The 14,634-nt window shown below is 40.9% G+C and overlaps 2 protein-coding genes across 2 annotated transcripts; one reads left to right on the forward strand and one right to left on the reverse strand.

Moving 5' to 3' along the window:
- Positions 1-679: 679 nt before the first annotated feature.
- On the forward strand, positions 680-7,081 carry LOC134822189 (protein FAM135B-like). The gene is made up of 8 exons (XM_063833102.1): positions 680-683; positions 859-1,191; positions 1,338-1,533; positions 1,661-1,827; positions 1,972-2,066; positions 2,279-2,391; positions 2,609-2,749; positions 5,930-7,081. Exons 1-8 carry the CDS (start codon positions 680-682, stop codon positions 6,063-6,065), a joined length of 1,185 nt encoding a protein of 394 aa, XP_063689172.1. The 3' UTR covers positions 6,066-7,081.
- LOC134822152 (sulfotransferase 2A1-like) lies at positions 2,877-4,033 on the reverse strand. The gene is made up of 2 exons (XM_063833060.1): positions 3,635-4,033; positions 2,877-3,492 (listed from the first exon to the last, which is right to left on the reverse strand). The coding sequence occupies exons 1-2, from the start codon at positions 4,017-4,019 to the stop codon at positions 2,978-2,980; spliced, it is 900 nt and encodes a 299-aa protein (XP_063689130.1). The 5' UTR covers positions 4,020-4,033; the 3' UTR covers positions 2,877-2,977.
- Positions 7,082-14,634: the final 7,553 nt, after the last annotated feature.

Genomic DNA, 14,634 nt, shown 5'->3' on the forward strand with positions numbered 1-14,634 from the left:
ACACTGTAAACTTTTGGATTATTCGGGTAAGGTTTCTTTCTAGTAAACTGTACAATTTTCCTGTTTTCAAAGGAAAATTTAACTCAAATTTTTCGAGCATCGTCTCGTACTCTTATCACAGTCCACATTTCTTCCATAAGACTTACCATGTAAAATAAGAAGTTACCGGCTACTTGCATGTGATTATTTGTGCAGCAAGAAGAATCTGTGTATCAAGTTTGTGAGCAAATTATGTTATTTGAAACATGAGATCATGCTGCGCAAAACTTCTTTTGGAACGGTTACAAAAGTTGTACTACGTTTACGCCGCGCGCATGTTACGAAAGTCATGTAAAGTAATCTGCACAGCCTGTCGTATACATGCGCGCCGGCGCGCGCGCGTCCAGTCATGGCCATGCTGTAAAAAACCAGGAATTTCTTGAACTAGTTAGCAGATCCCCATGCATCATGCATGCAGCATGTAGTCGAAAATCTTTGCGATATACAATAATGCAATTATCCAAGTTTATCTGGTCTTTATAAGAGCGATCGTGTCACTCAATTAAGCCAAATCAAATTTAGCCAAATTTAATTTGGCTAAAAGGTTGTGTTGGCAAGTCACAAGGGAAAATTGTCATACTCACAGGTGTATGACTATTTATTATTTTCTATAAACTGCTAATACCGAATGCTATCAATAATGGGTTGGGTATTTGAAACATTCTTAAATGTATTTGGTTCTAAAAAGGGACAACTTTAATTTTTAGACAACACTAATTTTTCAACCCTGTGAATCGTGACTTGCATTATCTTATCACATTCACATGAACACCACCTGAGAATCAAGGAAGATTTAACTTATCCATTAACATGTCCCAGGTTCTAACTCCACATTCTACACGACAACAGAGGAAACGCACAACCTCCTATTAGTAGATCTGGAACCCTCCGCACGCAACCCAAACCTCCCCATTCAGCCCACCATCACCATCCAACCCACTTCCTCCACAGATCGACCCACCAGGCCTCGTCCACCTAACTTCACCGAAGTATCCCTCATCCCTGAGAATCACAAGACAATAAACGATCTGGCGAGAAAAACCATACGTTTGTTAAAGTCGGAGGTAACGCATGTGAACTTTGAACAAGCGAGGAGGGATCTCATCGGGTCTAGTTTAATGGAGTCAATGTATTTCCTGACTGATACTGAAGGTAAGAATTTGAACATTAAATTGTCGCTAAATGTGTTATTGATACAGACTAGTATATAGGCGATCCACTATAGGTATCAAATATCAATTAATTAACAATTAAACAATTAAGTAATTAAACAATTGAGCCCTAAAACCACTGCACAGGCTCGAGAATGATGGCGACAACATACTCCCCTTCGCCTCACCTGGTGGTGTGCGCGCACGGACTGGAAGGAGCATCTAACGACCTCAGACAAGTCCGCATATTCCTTCAAGCGGCCCTTCCCAAGAGCGACCTGCACTTCTTAATGTCGGACGCATACATGGAGGACACGTATCAGGATATAAAGGAAATGGGAAGGTAAAATTAGCGTAGATTTAATTTTGATCTCGTGTGAACTGTGAAGTATCAACTATCAACTTGTATAGCTCATTTTATTTCACAACCAAGGGTTTTCCTTCAACATTAGTCACTTTTAAACTTTCAGACTATTAGCGGACGATATCGTCCAGACGATAATCTGCTCCCCAAAACCGTACGAAAGAATCAGTTTTATCGGCCACAGTCTGGGCACACTGGTGGTGAGGGCTGCGTTACAAGATCCTCTTTTGGAGAGATACACCTCCAAATTCCACACATTCCTCAGCTTGTCAGGTGAGTGAGATTGGTGATCTCTAGTGGGGAGCCGGTGCACGCTTATTTGACATCTCTCCTCTCTAACGAACTAGAACTGTGACCTATCGTAATTTGAAATATTGTTATACATAAGATTTGCAAATCTAAAATAGTTCATTTCAGGTCCTCATCTAGGAATGATGTACTCGCCCAGCTACCTGGTTAATGGAGGACTGTGGCTAATGCAGCGACTCAAAGCTGGAAAATCCCTTCAGCAGGTCGATAGCTTACTAATTGCTAATTACTACTTCAATTTATAAACATATGTAGCTGGGGAAAATATGGGTAAACATGATTTTGATAAAATGACTCATTCCTCGAACTCCTGCAGCAAAAATATTATATCTATATCGTCAGTATGTAGATTGTAGGATAGTTTTACATTCCCAAAGATAAAAACAAATTGTTACATAAATAATTTAAATTTTAGATCGCAATGAAAGACAGTAGCGATATAAAGCAAACGTACGTGTACAAGCTGAGTTGTAATGATAAACTCCACCACTTCACCAACATCGTCCTCGTTTCTTCTCAACAGGACAGGTTTGTCAAACATTTTTTAGATTCTTTAGATTCTTTGAATTCTTTAGATTTATGTATAGATTATTGTTCTTGAATTTCTTGAATTATAAGGTGCTGTTTAAAAATTAAACGTGAACGTCCAGTGGATTATTCAACGTTTAGCCATATTGGTATTAACGTACATCACAAAAAACGTCAATTTCATTCATCTAAGTAGTTTCAATTTTATATTCCTCAGATACGTGCCATTCCACTCGGCTCGAATAGAGATCTGTAACGACGCGAAGAGAGACTACAGCTACAATGGTCACGTCTACAGAGAGATGGTCCACAACATCGTACAACCCATGATAGACAACCCTAATTGTAGTATATCAAGGTTGGTTTATAGCACTTTAAAAAAAAAAGTGTGACAGTCCTAAGGTAGCACTGCTTAGCCTGTAGTTTTTTAACATCGTCAGTAATTACGAAGTTTTATTGCCTATCTAAAACAAATTGACACAGCATTTGACAATTAAATCTACTTCAATTACACAAGTTTTTAACCAGAAATCAATACTAATACTAAACTAGTGAATTACGTAAGCAATATTTATGTTTACAAAAATCAGATCTGGTGTTTTTTGTAGAGATCGTCAGCAATTTTGCGCATCATTTCCTCGTCCGCCATGTCCACAAAATGGTTCTTCCAATCACCAACCACTCCCTTACGGAGAAAACTATCATGAACCCCATCGTGGCCGTCTTCCTTAAACAAATTCTGAACTTTAATATTTGCAAACGAAGTTTTCTCCGCAATTCCGCGGACAGCCTCTGGGGTTAGATCACAGCCGATGAAATCTGCGACTCGGGATATTTCTTTACAGGAGTCCTCGATTAGATCCTCGTATTTGACGACCAATATATCGTACTCATCTCGACTAGAAAGCCAGTTGTTAACGTGATCCTCCCAGAGCCCATAAAACACCGTTTTTCCATCCCGGAAGTAAGTTTTAAAGAAATCTGTGAAATTGGCCTTCTTCATCCAGTCTGAGATTCCTGCTTTTTGTAGGTGATGGTACAGGGAAACACAAGCGTCACGCGGGTCTCGGACCACGTAGACTATCTTTGCTTTTCTATTTCCTGCAATGTTTGTTTGTTTGAGATTGATGTTTACTTTAATATTGAAGAACTACATAAAATTTCATTAACATTGATACCCATAAAGACTTGTAACCTAATAGAAAATAGAAAATAACTAGAATCTTGTTAAAATTAAACTAACCTTTGAAGATTTGATCGTCCATCTCTTGAGGAGAATGGTTGTGGCATTTAAACACTCTAGGATTAGGTACTTTCTCCAAATCGGTGACCGATAAACTAGGTATATAATCCACCCATGGGAACCGTTCAGTTAGGGGCATTTCCGCCCACTCTTGAGTATCTTCAGTAAATAACATCTTCCTTAAAATGTTCTGCATCCACGTAGTACCACTCTTGGGATATGTCACGATGAATATGTCGCTTTCCGGACGGAGTTTAAAGTCTTTCTGGAATTCTGCCCGGAATTCCGGAGTCACGAAACCCGGAATTGCAACTCCGTTAAGTGATCCGTGTGGTATCAGGTACTCGGAGTAGTCGTAGTTTTCAGATTGTTTAAAGGTCGTCATATTTCAATAAAACTAAGTTGTAGAGATAACATTATATAATATTCAGTAGTGGCAAATATCCAAACTAAACTTTAGCATGTTGTTAAAAAATACCTTACGTACGTTTTATTTCAGAAAATTATTAACTACAAAAGCTGCCATTTAAATCATTTTTCTGACATTTATAATCCTAATTGAACTAATTTTGGTATTTTGTACGGAAAATAAATAAGATTAGACCGTGAAACAAGACCAGCCTTCGAGCAACTGATAAATTGATAGCTGAGACAGCTGGGGTTGAATCGATCGTCTTCTGCTAAGCAAAAGGTCAACACATTGTTTTTCTTCACGTTTCCAAAGGAGTGAGATAAACGACATCTAGGTAGAACTAGGATGTCGAATAACTGGAATTGCGGTGATAATAACTTAATAACGGTCACAGAGACCCAAAGGAGTGAGATAAACGACATTTATCACTATAAAGTTTTAAGAAAGTTGCAAAACTAACGTAATAGGTCACGTATCAAACACATGTACCGGTTACAGGTCACGTATCGGGCAAATAAACAGAAGCCACGTATAAATTAAATCTAGGTAGAAGAAGGATGTCGAATAACTGGAATTGCTGTAATAAAAACTTAATAACGGTCACAGAGACCCAAAGGAGTGAGATAAACGACATCTAGGTAAAACTAGGATGTCGAATAACTGGAATTGCGGTAATAATAACTTAATAACGGTCACAGAGACCCAAAGGAGTATCGGACACGTATCGGTTACAGGTCACGTATCAAACACATGTACCGGTTACAGGTCACGTATCGGGCAAATAAACAGAAGCCACGTATAAATTAATTCTAGGTAGAACAAGGATGTCGAATAACTGGAATTGCTGTAATAAAAACTTAATAACGGTCACAGAGACCCAAAGGAGTGAGATAAACGACATCTAGGTAGAACTAGGATGTCAAATAACTGGAATTGCGGTAATAATAACTTAATAACGGTCACAGAGACCCAAAGGAGTGAGATAAACGACATTTATCACTATAAAGTTTTTAGAAAGTTGCAAAACTAACGTAATAGGTAACGTATCAAACACGTACCGGTTACAGGTAACGTATCAAACACGTACCGGTTACTGGTTACGTGGCTCCGTATTCCTCAGACGTAACGGGAAGAGCGAACTATGAATTAAATTAATAGTAAGGTAGAAGTTGCTTATTTTGTTGTTGTAACAGTGCGTCCTAAATTAAGATAGGACCGAGGCAGTAAAATATAGGTATGATAAAGCGACATTTACTACAAGCGATTAAAAAAGAAGCTAAAACTAATGACTTGGCAGAGATAACTTTGGCAGAGACAAAATGTAATCGGTCGCGATGGTATATTAATTTTAACAGTTGCACGGCAAATCAAAAGCACCCTTCTGCAGGTTCAGTGTTGTAAATCAGATTTGTGTGAAAGAAAATCTGATTATTCCAGGAATAAGCTGCGAATACTACGAAGCGAGAGAAATCTGATACAAGAAATGCATTCTGAAAAGTCTGAAGAAAATATTCTGGTGGCTCCATAATTAATTCAGTCATACTTCATACAGGAGACCGTTGTAATTTTCAACCACAAACTAATCGAGTTGAGTTATCTAGAGTTAGGTAGTCAGAATGTTACCTATGGGCCATGGGGCCTGTTCTCAGGATGCCTCAAAACAAACTTGGAACTTTTGAAAACTGAAGATCCAAATAAAAAGGTTTTTTTGAAAACAGTCCTGCAGTCTATACTTTACGGGTGTTCTTGTAAATCTCGAAGAAGGCGAAATCTAAATAATAAGACGAGGGAACTCTTTGAACATACCTCAACCAATATTCAATATCCCCTATAAAACTGATAATAGTTAACAAAATGTGATAATAATTAATAATATCCTGCAGGTACAGTATCCAGTACGCCCTGGAACAGGGCTCCGCTAACTCCATGATTGGTCGAGCTGCCCACATAGCTTGTCTAGATTCAGAGGTTTTTCTCAACAAGTTCTTCTCGGTCATGGGATGGAAATTCTTCGTGTGATCACGTGACTATGTGAAGTTTTATCGTTTACATGATTTTGTCGTGATATCACGTGATTATGAGTCTTTTTGACTGTTTGAGATTTATTAGATCTTATATTTGTAGGTACGCCATGAATATTGAAGTCATAAGGGGCCATCTACTTAGGACGTCCGGCAAATTGGGAGGAGGGTGGTTTTGGAATTTCGGAAAAATCCGGACAGGGGGAGGGGGGATGGTTTCTGAAAATCCGGACGTCCGGAAATTTTGGCAGAATTAACGAAAAAGTGATTGGCGATTTTGGCGGTCGTCCTAAGTAGATGGCTCCTATACTTTTGATAGATGTCATACCAAAAAGCCAAAGAGCGTTCTTAGACTCATATAGTTGCCAATTTTGTTGAATTAGTACTTGATTAAGTGCCGATTAAGATTTAAGTTCGTTTATAAACCGTCTCTTGATATATGCTATGATTGCAAGAACACCTTTCAGTGTCTTATAATGGAATACATGTGTCAAGAAAATTAAGTTTAAAAAAATGTGATTTATAAGTTTGTCAGAATATGTAGGAATTAGGAATGGATTAACTATTGAATTTGACATCATTTTCTATTCGGTTTTGAATTTTCCAAGAATAAACACAATGGAGTAAAGTTTATGTTCTTGACGCGTTATATACGCAATCAATTTCCTGCACTTTTATGGACCCCACCATTGCCTATTGTAACGTGTTAAAGGATCTTAAAGAATACAGAAATTTCAAGCAGAAACATTAGTCATCTGTGAAACTGATAATGTCGGGGGAATTGTGTGAACAAATGTGATAGCAATAGATTACTTACTATTGTGGTTGTGTTATTTTAGGGTCAATAGTTGTATCCGCTTTTCAATTATTTAGACGTTTGTTTTAGAAACAAGATGATCACATTTAGTTATTTTAAAGTTTTAATAAAAGATTCGTTTCTTGTTAAGTTATTCTGATTCAATCTTTTGATTTTTAGTTGCTTTGTGTGAATGGCGGATTGTATCCTCTTTTCAAGTTTCAGCTAAAGCAATGATATTTTATTTGTATGTACTTCAGTCTTTAAGTAGACTTCAAGTAGATTGCCCAACTAAAAGTTATTGTAGTTATCTTTGCAGCCAACCAAGCTCATTGCCTAGAAGTCCTACATTAGACTTATGTGACGTGTATAAGCACTTTAAACCAAAACCAAAACTATCTTTGCAGTCAACATTGTCTTCTTAATCGATCTAATTTCATGTTCGCTTGTGAGTGATATGATGTCTATTATGAGCTAATGATGGATAATGGAGTCTCTAAAACAAACTAATACATCATTGAAAATCGGGGGGGGGGGGGGGGGGGGGGGGGGGGTCTAACCCGATGTCCGATATGAGGGTTGATGAGGCCAAAATCGGAATCGGAAAAATCGGAAAATTGAGAAATTTTAGAGAATCGATCTCTAAAACCTCTCAGAAGTGATATAATTCAACCAGAACCCCTACATATGCTATATTGTTATGAGAAAACAAACTAATTGGACATTCCAATAGTATGTTTTATGTGTTTTTCCACTGCAGGGGCTAGTATGCTCACTACTAGTTGGAGTTGTCATGTACTCCCAGACCCAGGTGCTTTGGCCTCTTGACGTGAGATCGATTGTTTCTGCTCATTAATTTTATCCCTGTTACTTGTTATTATGTATTAGTACAACACTAGGTACCGGGTTATATTTTGTGGTCCGGTCTTTAAACATACCATAATATCACTAGTACACTGCACCTTAAATGTATAGTCAAGTACATTTGTATCGTAACACATGCTTGGCTGGGGGATCATGTTTTGTGTCCGTTCGGTACCCTGTATTTTCAAAACGGACAAAAAGTAGGGCGGACAAAAACGGACAAAAACAGACAAAACATTTAGATGTCCTCGTCCTCCTCCTCCTAAGTCTTCCTCCTCCTGAGTCCTTCTCCTCCTGAGTCCTCTTCAGTCCTCTTCCTGACTCCTCGTCCTCGTCCTTCTCCTCAGTCCTCCTCACCTTCCTCCTCAATCCCCTTCTCCTCCTCAGTCCTACTCCCAGTCCTCCTCCTTCTCCTTCTCCTTCTCCTTCTCCTTCTCCTCCTCCTCATCCTCATTTCTCCTCCTGATCCTCCTTCTCCTCCCCATCAGTCCTCCTCAGTCCTCCTCATAGTCGTCCTTCTCCTCCTGAGTCCTTCTCATCCTCCTCCACCTCCTGAGTCCACCTCCTGAGTCCTCCTCCTGAGTCCTCATCCTCCTCCTGAGTCATCATCCTCTTCCTCCTGAGTCCTCCCCCAGTCCTCCTCCTCCTTCTCCTCCTCATCCTCCTCCTTCTCCTCCTCATCAGTCCTCATCCTCTGTCCTTCTCATAATCGTCCTCGTCCTCGTCCTCGTCCTTAGTCCTCGTCCTCCTTATCCTCCTCCTCAGTCCTCCCCCAGTCCTCATCCTCCTCCTTCTCCTCCTCCTCCTCCTCCTCCTTCTCCTTTTTCTTCTCCTCCTAATCATTCCTCCTCCTCAGTCGTCGTCGTCCTCCTCCTCGTCCTTGGTCCTCGTCCTCTTCAGTATTCCTCCTCAGTCCTCATCCTCATCATCCTCCTCCTCCTCTTCAGTCTTCCTCCTGAGTCCTCCTCCTCGTCCTCCTCCACCTCCTGAGTCCTCCTGAGTCATCCTCCTCCTCCTCCTCCTCATTCCCCTCCTTATCCTCCTCCTCTTCAATCCTCCTCATCCTCCTCCTCGTTCTCCTCCTTATCCTCCTCCTCCTCAGTCCTCCTCCTCATCCTCCTCCTCCTTCTCCTCTTCCTTCTCCTCCTAATCAGTCCTCCTCCTCAGTCGTCCTCCTCCTCTTCATTAGCCCTTGTCCTCATCCTCCTAGTCCTCGTCCTTAGTCCTCGTCCTCATCCTGCTCAGTCTTCCTCCTCAGTCCTCCTCGTCCTCATCAGTCTCCTCCTCCTCATCCTCCTCCCCAAGTCCTCCTCTTCCTTAGTCCTCCCCCAGTCCTCCTTCTCATCCTCCTCATCCTCTTCAGTCCTCATCTTGTTCCTCCTCAGTCCTCCTCTTCCTCCTACTCGTCAGTCCTCCTCCTCCTCCTTCTCCTCAGTCCTCCTCCTCCTCCGCAGTCCTTCTCCTCCTCGTCAGTCCTCCTCGTCAGTCCTCCTCTTCCTCCTACTCGTCAGTCCTCCTCCGCAGTCCTTCTCCTCAGTCCTCTTCCTCCGCAGTGGGGGGGGGGGGGGGGGGGGGGGGGGGGGCCAATGGCATAAATGGAGAAAATGGAGAATTACTCATGGGTTTTTCCATTTTCTCCATAGAAATAGTCTCCATTTTATGCCATTTTATGCCATTTTATGCCATGGAAAACCTGAAAAATTTAGAATTTCGAGAAAAATTATTTAAAAAAAAAGATATTTTCGGCCAATAATGAACAGAGTATCATGAAACATGGAGAAAAGTGGTTTTCAGAAAAACTTTGAAAAATGTTGACTTAGAAAATGTTCGGTCCGAGTCATTTACGAAACGTACCTCCCGTATCGAGAGCTCCCGATTCCGAGCTCGTGTTGCAAAGGAGAGGCCTGCCTTCCGAGATCGCATTACCTCATTACCTCGAGTCCAAAATTGTGTATCGAGGGGAAGGTGTGGACTTCGAAAAACCGAAAAAATATTTTCGGCCAATAATGAACAGAGTATCATGAAACATGGAGAAAAGTGGTTTTCAGAAAAACTTTGAAAAATGTTGACTTAGAAAATGTTCGGTCCGAGTCATTTACGAAACGTACCTCCCGTATCGAGAGCTCCCGATTCCGAGCTCGTGTTGCAAAGGGGAGGCCTGCCTTCCGAGATTGCATTACTTCGAGTCCAAAATTGTGTATCGAGGGGAAGGTGTGGACTTCGAAAAACCGAAAAAATATTTTCGGCAAATAATGAATAGAGTAGCATGAAACGTGGAGAAAAGTGGTTTTCAGAAAAAATTTGAAAAATTTTGACCGAAAAAATATTTTCGGCTTATAATGAACAAGGTAGTATGAAACGTGGAGAAAAGTGTTTTTTAGAAAAACTTTGAAAAATTTTGACCGAAAAAATATTTTCGGCTTATAATGAACAAGGTAGTATGAAACGTGGAGAAAAGTGTTTTTTAGAAAAACTTTGAAAAAAATTACCCCTCGCTCGGTACACAATTTTGGACTCGAGGCTTCCCCCTGGTAATGCGATCTCGGAAGGCAGGCCTCCCCTTTGCAACACGAGCTCGGAATCGGGAGCTCTCGATACGAGAGGTACGTATCGAGAATGACTCGGGCCGAAAATTTTCTAAGTCAAAATTTTTGACAGTTTTTCTAAAAACCACTTTTCTCCACGTTTCATGCTACCCTCTTTATTATAAGCCGAAAATATTTTTTTGGTTTTTCGGTTTATCGAAGTCTGCACCTACCCCTCGATACACAAATTTGGACTCGAGGCTTCCCCATGGTAATGCGATCTCGGAAGGCAGGGCTCCCCTTTGCAGTGCGAGCTTGTTTCGACTGTCGAGGATGTAGGTCTCACTTCTCAGTGCCTATTACTCTCCCCTATTATTACTCACTCCTGCTGTAGCCTGTAGAAATAACTTTACACTAGGCTTGAGTAATTATGAGTTTGCCTGAAGTGTGCCTCTACTAACCTAGTATAAGCATCTAGTAGCCTACTATGAGCTTTCATAAGCTTGTTACGCCCCTAGTAAGCGTAAATAAACATGTAAGGATGTCCAATTTAGGTGTTAAATGGTGTTAAAGATGAAATTTCGAAGACAAAATTCATGGCATAAAATGGAGACAATGGAGAATTACTCATGGGTTTTTCCATTTTCTCCATAGAAAAAGTCTCCATTTTATGCCATTTTATGCCATTTTATGCCATTGGCCCCCCCCCCTCCGCAGTCCTTCTCCTCCTCGTCAGTCTTCCTCCTCGCCAGTCCTCCTTCTCCTTCTTCTCCTCCTCCTCCTCCTCAGTCCTCCTCCTCCCTCTCATCCTTTTCCTCCTTCTCCTCCTTCTCCTCCTACTCCTAAGTCATCCTCCTGCTCCTCAGTCCTCCCCCAGTCCTCCTCCTCATCAGTCCTTCCCCAGTCCTCCTTCTCCTCCTCCTCATCCTCAGTCCTCCTCCTCATCATCCTCCTCAGTCCTCCTCCTCATTAGTCCTCCCTAAGTCCTCCTCTTCCTCAGTCCTCCCCAGTCCTCCTTCTCCTCATCCTCAGTCCTCCTCCTCATCCTCAGTCCTCCTCCTCAGTCCTCCTCGTCCTTAGTCCTCCCCCAGTCCTCCTTCTCCTCATCCTCAGTCCTCCTCCTCAGTCCTCGTCCTTCTCCTTTTTAACAGTCCTCCTCCTCAGTCTTCCTCCTCGTCCTCGCTCTCGTCCTCCTCCTTCTCCTCCTTCTCGTCTTCCTCCACCAATCCTCCTCCTTCTCCTCCTTCTCGTCTTCCTCCACCAATCCTGCTCCTCTTCCTCAGTCCTCCCTCTCCTCTTCAGTCCTCCTCCTCCTCAGTCCTTCTCGGTCCTCCTCTTTCTCCTCAGTCTTCCTCCTTCTCCTCCTCCTCCTCAGTTATCTTCCTTATCCTCCTCCTTCTTCTCTTCCTTCTCCTCCTAATCAGTCCTCCTCCTAATCAGTCCTACTCCTCAGTCGTCCTCCTCCTCGTCCTTAGTCCTCGTCCTCATCGTCCTTAGTCCTCGTCCTCATCCTCCTAGTCCTCGTCCTTAGTCCTCGTCCTCATCCTCCTAGTGCTCGTCCTGGTCCTCCTCAGTCTTCCTCCTCTGTCCTCCTCAGTCCTCCTTCTCCTCAGTCCTCATCCTCCTCATCAGTTTACACAATTTATTGTTACTAAAATGTTTTTAAACGCATTTGAGTCTGTAACATATTGACATGTTACTGTTACTGACTCAAAATGTGCTCGAGAATTTTTTTGTTTAATAGAGTTTTACTCTCCAGTACTATGGAAAAGTTGTTACATGATAAATAAAGATTTTGATAAATAAAGTGATTTTCATCCCTTTTAATGTTATTGAAAATTGTGTAGACTATTCTTTGTATCTAACTGAGGATTGGAAGTTTGAGAAAGGACCAGTCATTAACCGTGCTACCCATTTCTGCAGATAGCCTGTTACAAATTGTGGAGACAATTTAAATCAAAAGTTACTAAAGCGTTCGCTATTTGTTACGATTGTTATTACCAACCGTACCTCTTTCAATTGTGGACCGGGGTGGATGTTTCTGTCAAACAAGAGTTGATTCGACATTGTGTTGTTTTTCGGACGAAAAGATTCTTGTTTGGAACAAGATACCATTTTGGAGTTCTGGGACCACCACCAATCGATTTCTTGTCATATTTAAGTACAGAAATAGCTACCTATATCGCCTAGAAACCTCAGAGGGAAGATTTAAATTTTCCCGATTTTTCCGATATGAGGGTTGATGAGGCCAAAATCGGGATCGGAATGATCGGAATGATCGGGTTGGACCCCCCCCCCCCCCCCCAAAATCAATGCAAGTACTAACAAGTCGATGCGCAAGAAATAATTTGGACACAGTCTATTATTTAGTGAGGTACGTGGACAAAGATAACTATAACATTACCGTGTACCGGGTAAAAGTAAGACTTTGTTTATCTTTGGTAATGGTTATATACCAAACACGGCAAAATTCAGTATTTTCCAAGACGAATACGACTTAGAAAAATACTGAATAGAACGTTAATAAGTCAAACAAATACGATGCTAAAATATTATTTAGGAATTCTCAATTTGTAGTTAACTTAAAGTTAAACTATACGTAATTTTCACATTACTCAGGCTAGTTAATGGTTAATGTTATACGTGCTCTATCGAACAGTTCTACACATGGCACAATTAGTTCTCTCTTCTAATTCTATCTCTCTACTCCCCCTTCCCAACTACATTCACACCCTCAACCTCCCTGGTGCGTTATTCAACAAAATTATCTGGTGAACTCTTTAGATTGATTATCATTTTGGCCAGGTCTGCCAAGTCGAATCATCGATATAACAGAAATAATGTTATTGTTACGTTTCAATTCATTAAAGTTTTTGGAAAACCAAACAAATTACCAGCTTCATTATCACTTGGTTAAATGGTACCTAATTTGGAGGTTTAAAGTAAATCGATTGAACAATTCATTTAAATTACTTGGCCACTGTTCAGGTACGATGCGGAGAGGGAAAACAGACACATTGGACATGTTACCCAACTTCCTCGATCTTCTGATAAGACAACTAAGTTTGCTTCTCAACCTGCTCAAAGGGGTGCGCATTGAGATTTTAGTTTATTAGTTGTTTATTCTTTTTTATAATTATTGTTTAACAAATCGTTAGGAAGTAGGAGGTGCTTGGTGCATTCATTTATTCACTTTCAATTATTTATCATCTTGTTGCACGAATAATGAATGATAGAAATAGAATAATAACTAAAAACAATTATTGAAAATAAACTGGTGACCTACAAAGTTTCAGGTAAAGATATATTTTTCTTGAAATTTTCTTTACAAACCAGGGCCGGGACAACAGACAAGGAAAACTCGTGTATTGGAAAATTGAATAATTACCGGCCGTTTCAATAGAAGATGAAATACAATTATAATTAAATTATTAAAATAAACAAATATAGACTAAATAACCACATTGGTATACTATCAATGAAACAAAATAGGTTAAAGTACACTCTATTATATTATTACTACACAATACAATACTATATACAATACCTTGTCCGGTTACCTATTCAAGGATTGGTTTAGTAAACAAGTTTTTACGTTGTTTATTTGAAAATATACGCAATAGAGAGCAATAGAAGAAGAGTATCTGATGCCTGAACTCTAAACTCCGGGCCACTCTCAGTCGAGAACAACTGGTTGCAGAACTCTCCCTCGCAATCTTGACAAGTCCCACTATTCTTTTTGCCCTCTTCACATGGCCCACATCCCGACGGCATGGAGTGGCCCTCCCGATTTTTCTCGAACGCAGGTGGTATGTCACAGACGGTGTTGTCCATGCCCGGTGATGGATCAGGAAGGAAGTTACAAAGAAGCTGATATGCAAACGGCATGGTGTAGAAGTCCATTTTTTCCTGGCTCCCGGGCATGTTACAGGTTGCTGTTGAATTTGAACCAGGGAGGCGCTTACAAAGGATCTCCGTTGATGTGTAGAGCCCTCTCATAAAGCGGCCGTCCCAAGTATAGTTGTTACACTTGTAATCTTGTCCCTGTATCACTGGTGCATTACAACCCTCAGTTGTTGATCCTGGACACTCCTCGCATTTACCCTTGTCACCTCCATTTTCTTGGTGTTTGCATCCACCACAACCATAGTTCAATTTTTTATTTACGGAATAATCATTGAATGTGGTTTTCCGGCATTTTGTATACCTTGGTCCCGCTCCCTCTGACCTTGTGCATTCGGTTGCTTTGACAGCTCCATGTATGCTCTGGAAGCATCGTATGACATCTTTGTTGCAGAATTCGAAATTACACTCGGTACATGCTGTTGAATCACTTTTGCAAGGTCCGCAGGTGTCAATATTAGTATAAGTAAGGTTTGTTG

The sequence above is a fragment of the Bolinopsis microptera genome, chromosome 10 (genome assembly GCF_026151205.1).
Source record: "Bolinopsis microptera isolate Bmic1 chromosome 10, MBARI_Bmic_1.0, whole genome shotgun sequence".
Classification (NCBI taxonomy): Eukaryota; Metazoa; Ctenophora; class Tentaculata; order Lobata; family Bolinopsidae; genus Bolinopsis; species Bolinopsis microptera.

What these genes read in the sequence shown, in the direction of transcription:
- LOC134822152 (XM_063833060.1), bottom strand. Translation starts at nt 4,019, where the DNA reads ATGACGACCTTTAAACAATCTGAAAACTACGACTACTCCGAGTACCTG. An exon ending in GGACGATCAAATCTTCAAAG is followed by an intron (nt 3,493 to 3,634) that starts GTTAGTTTAATT and finishes CAAACATTGCAG; the next exon opens with GAAATAGAAAAGCAAAGATA.
- LOC134822189 (XM_063833102.1), top strand. An exon ending in CACATTCCTCAGCTTGTCAG is followed by an intron (nt 1,828 to 1,971) that starts GTGAGTGAGATT and finishes AGTTCATTTCAG; the next exon opens with GTCCTCATCTAGGAATGATG. An exon ending in GTTTCTTCTCAACAGGACAG is followed by an intron (nt 2,392 to 2,608) that starts GTTTGTCAAACA and finishes TATATTCCTCAG; the next exon opens with ATACGTGCCATTCCACTCGG.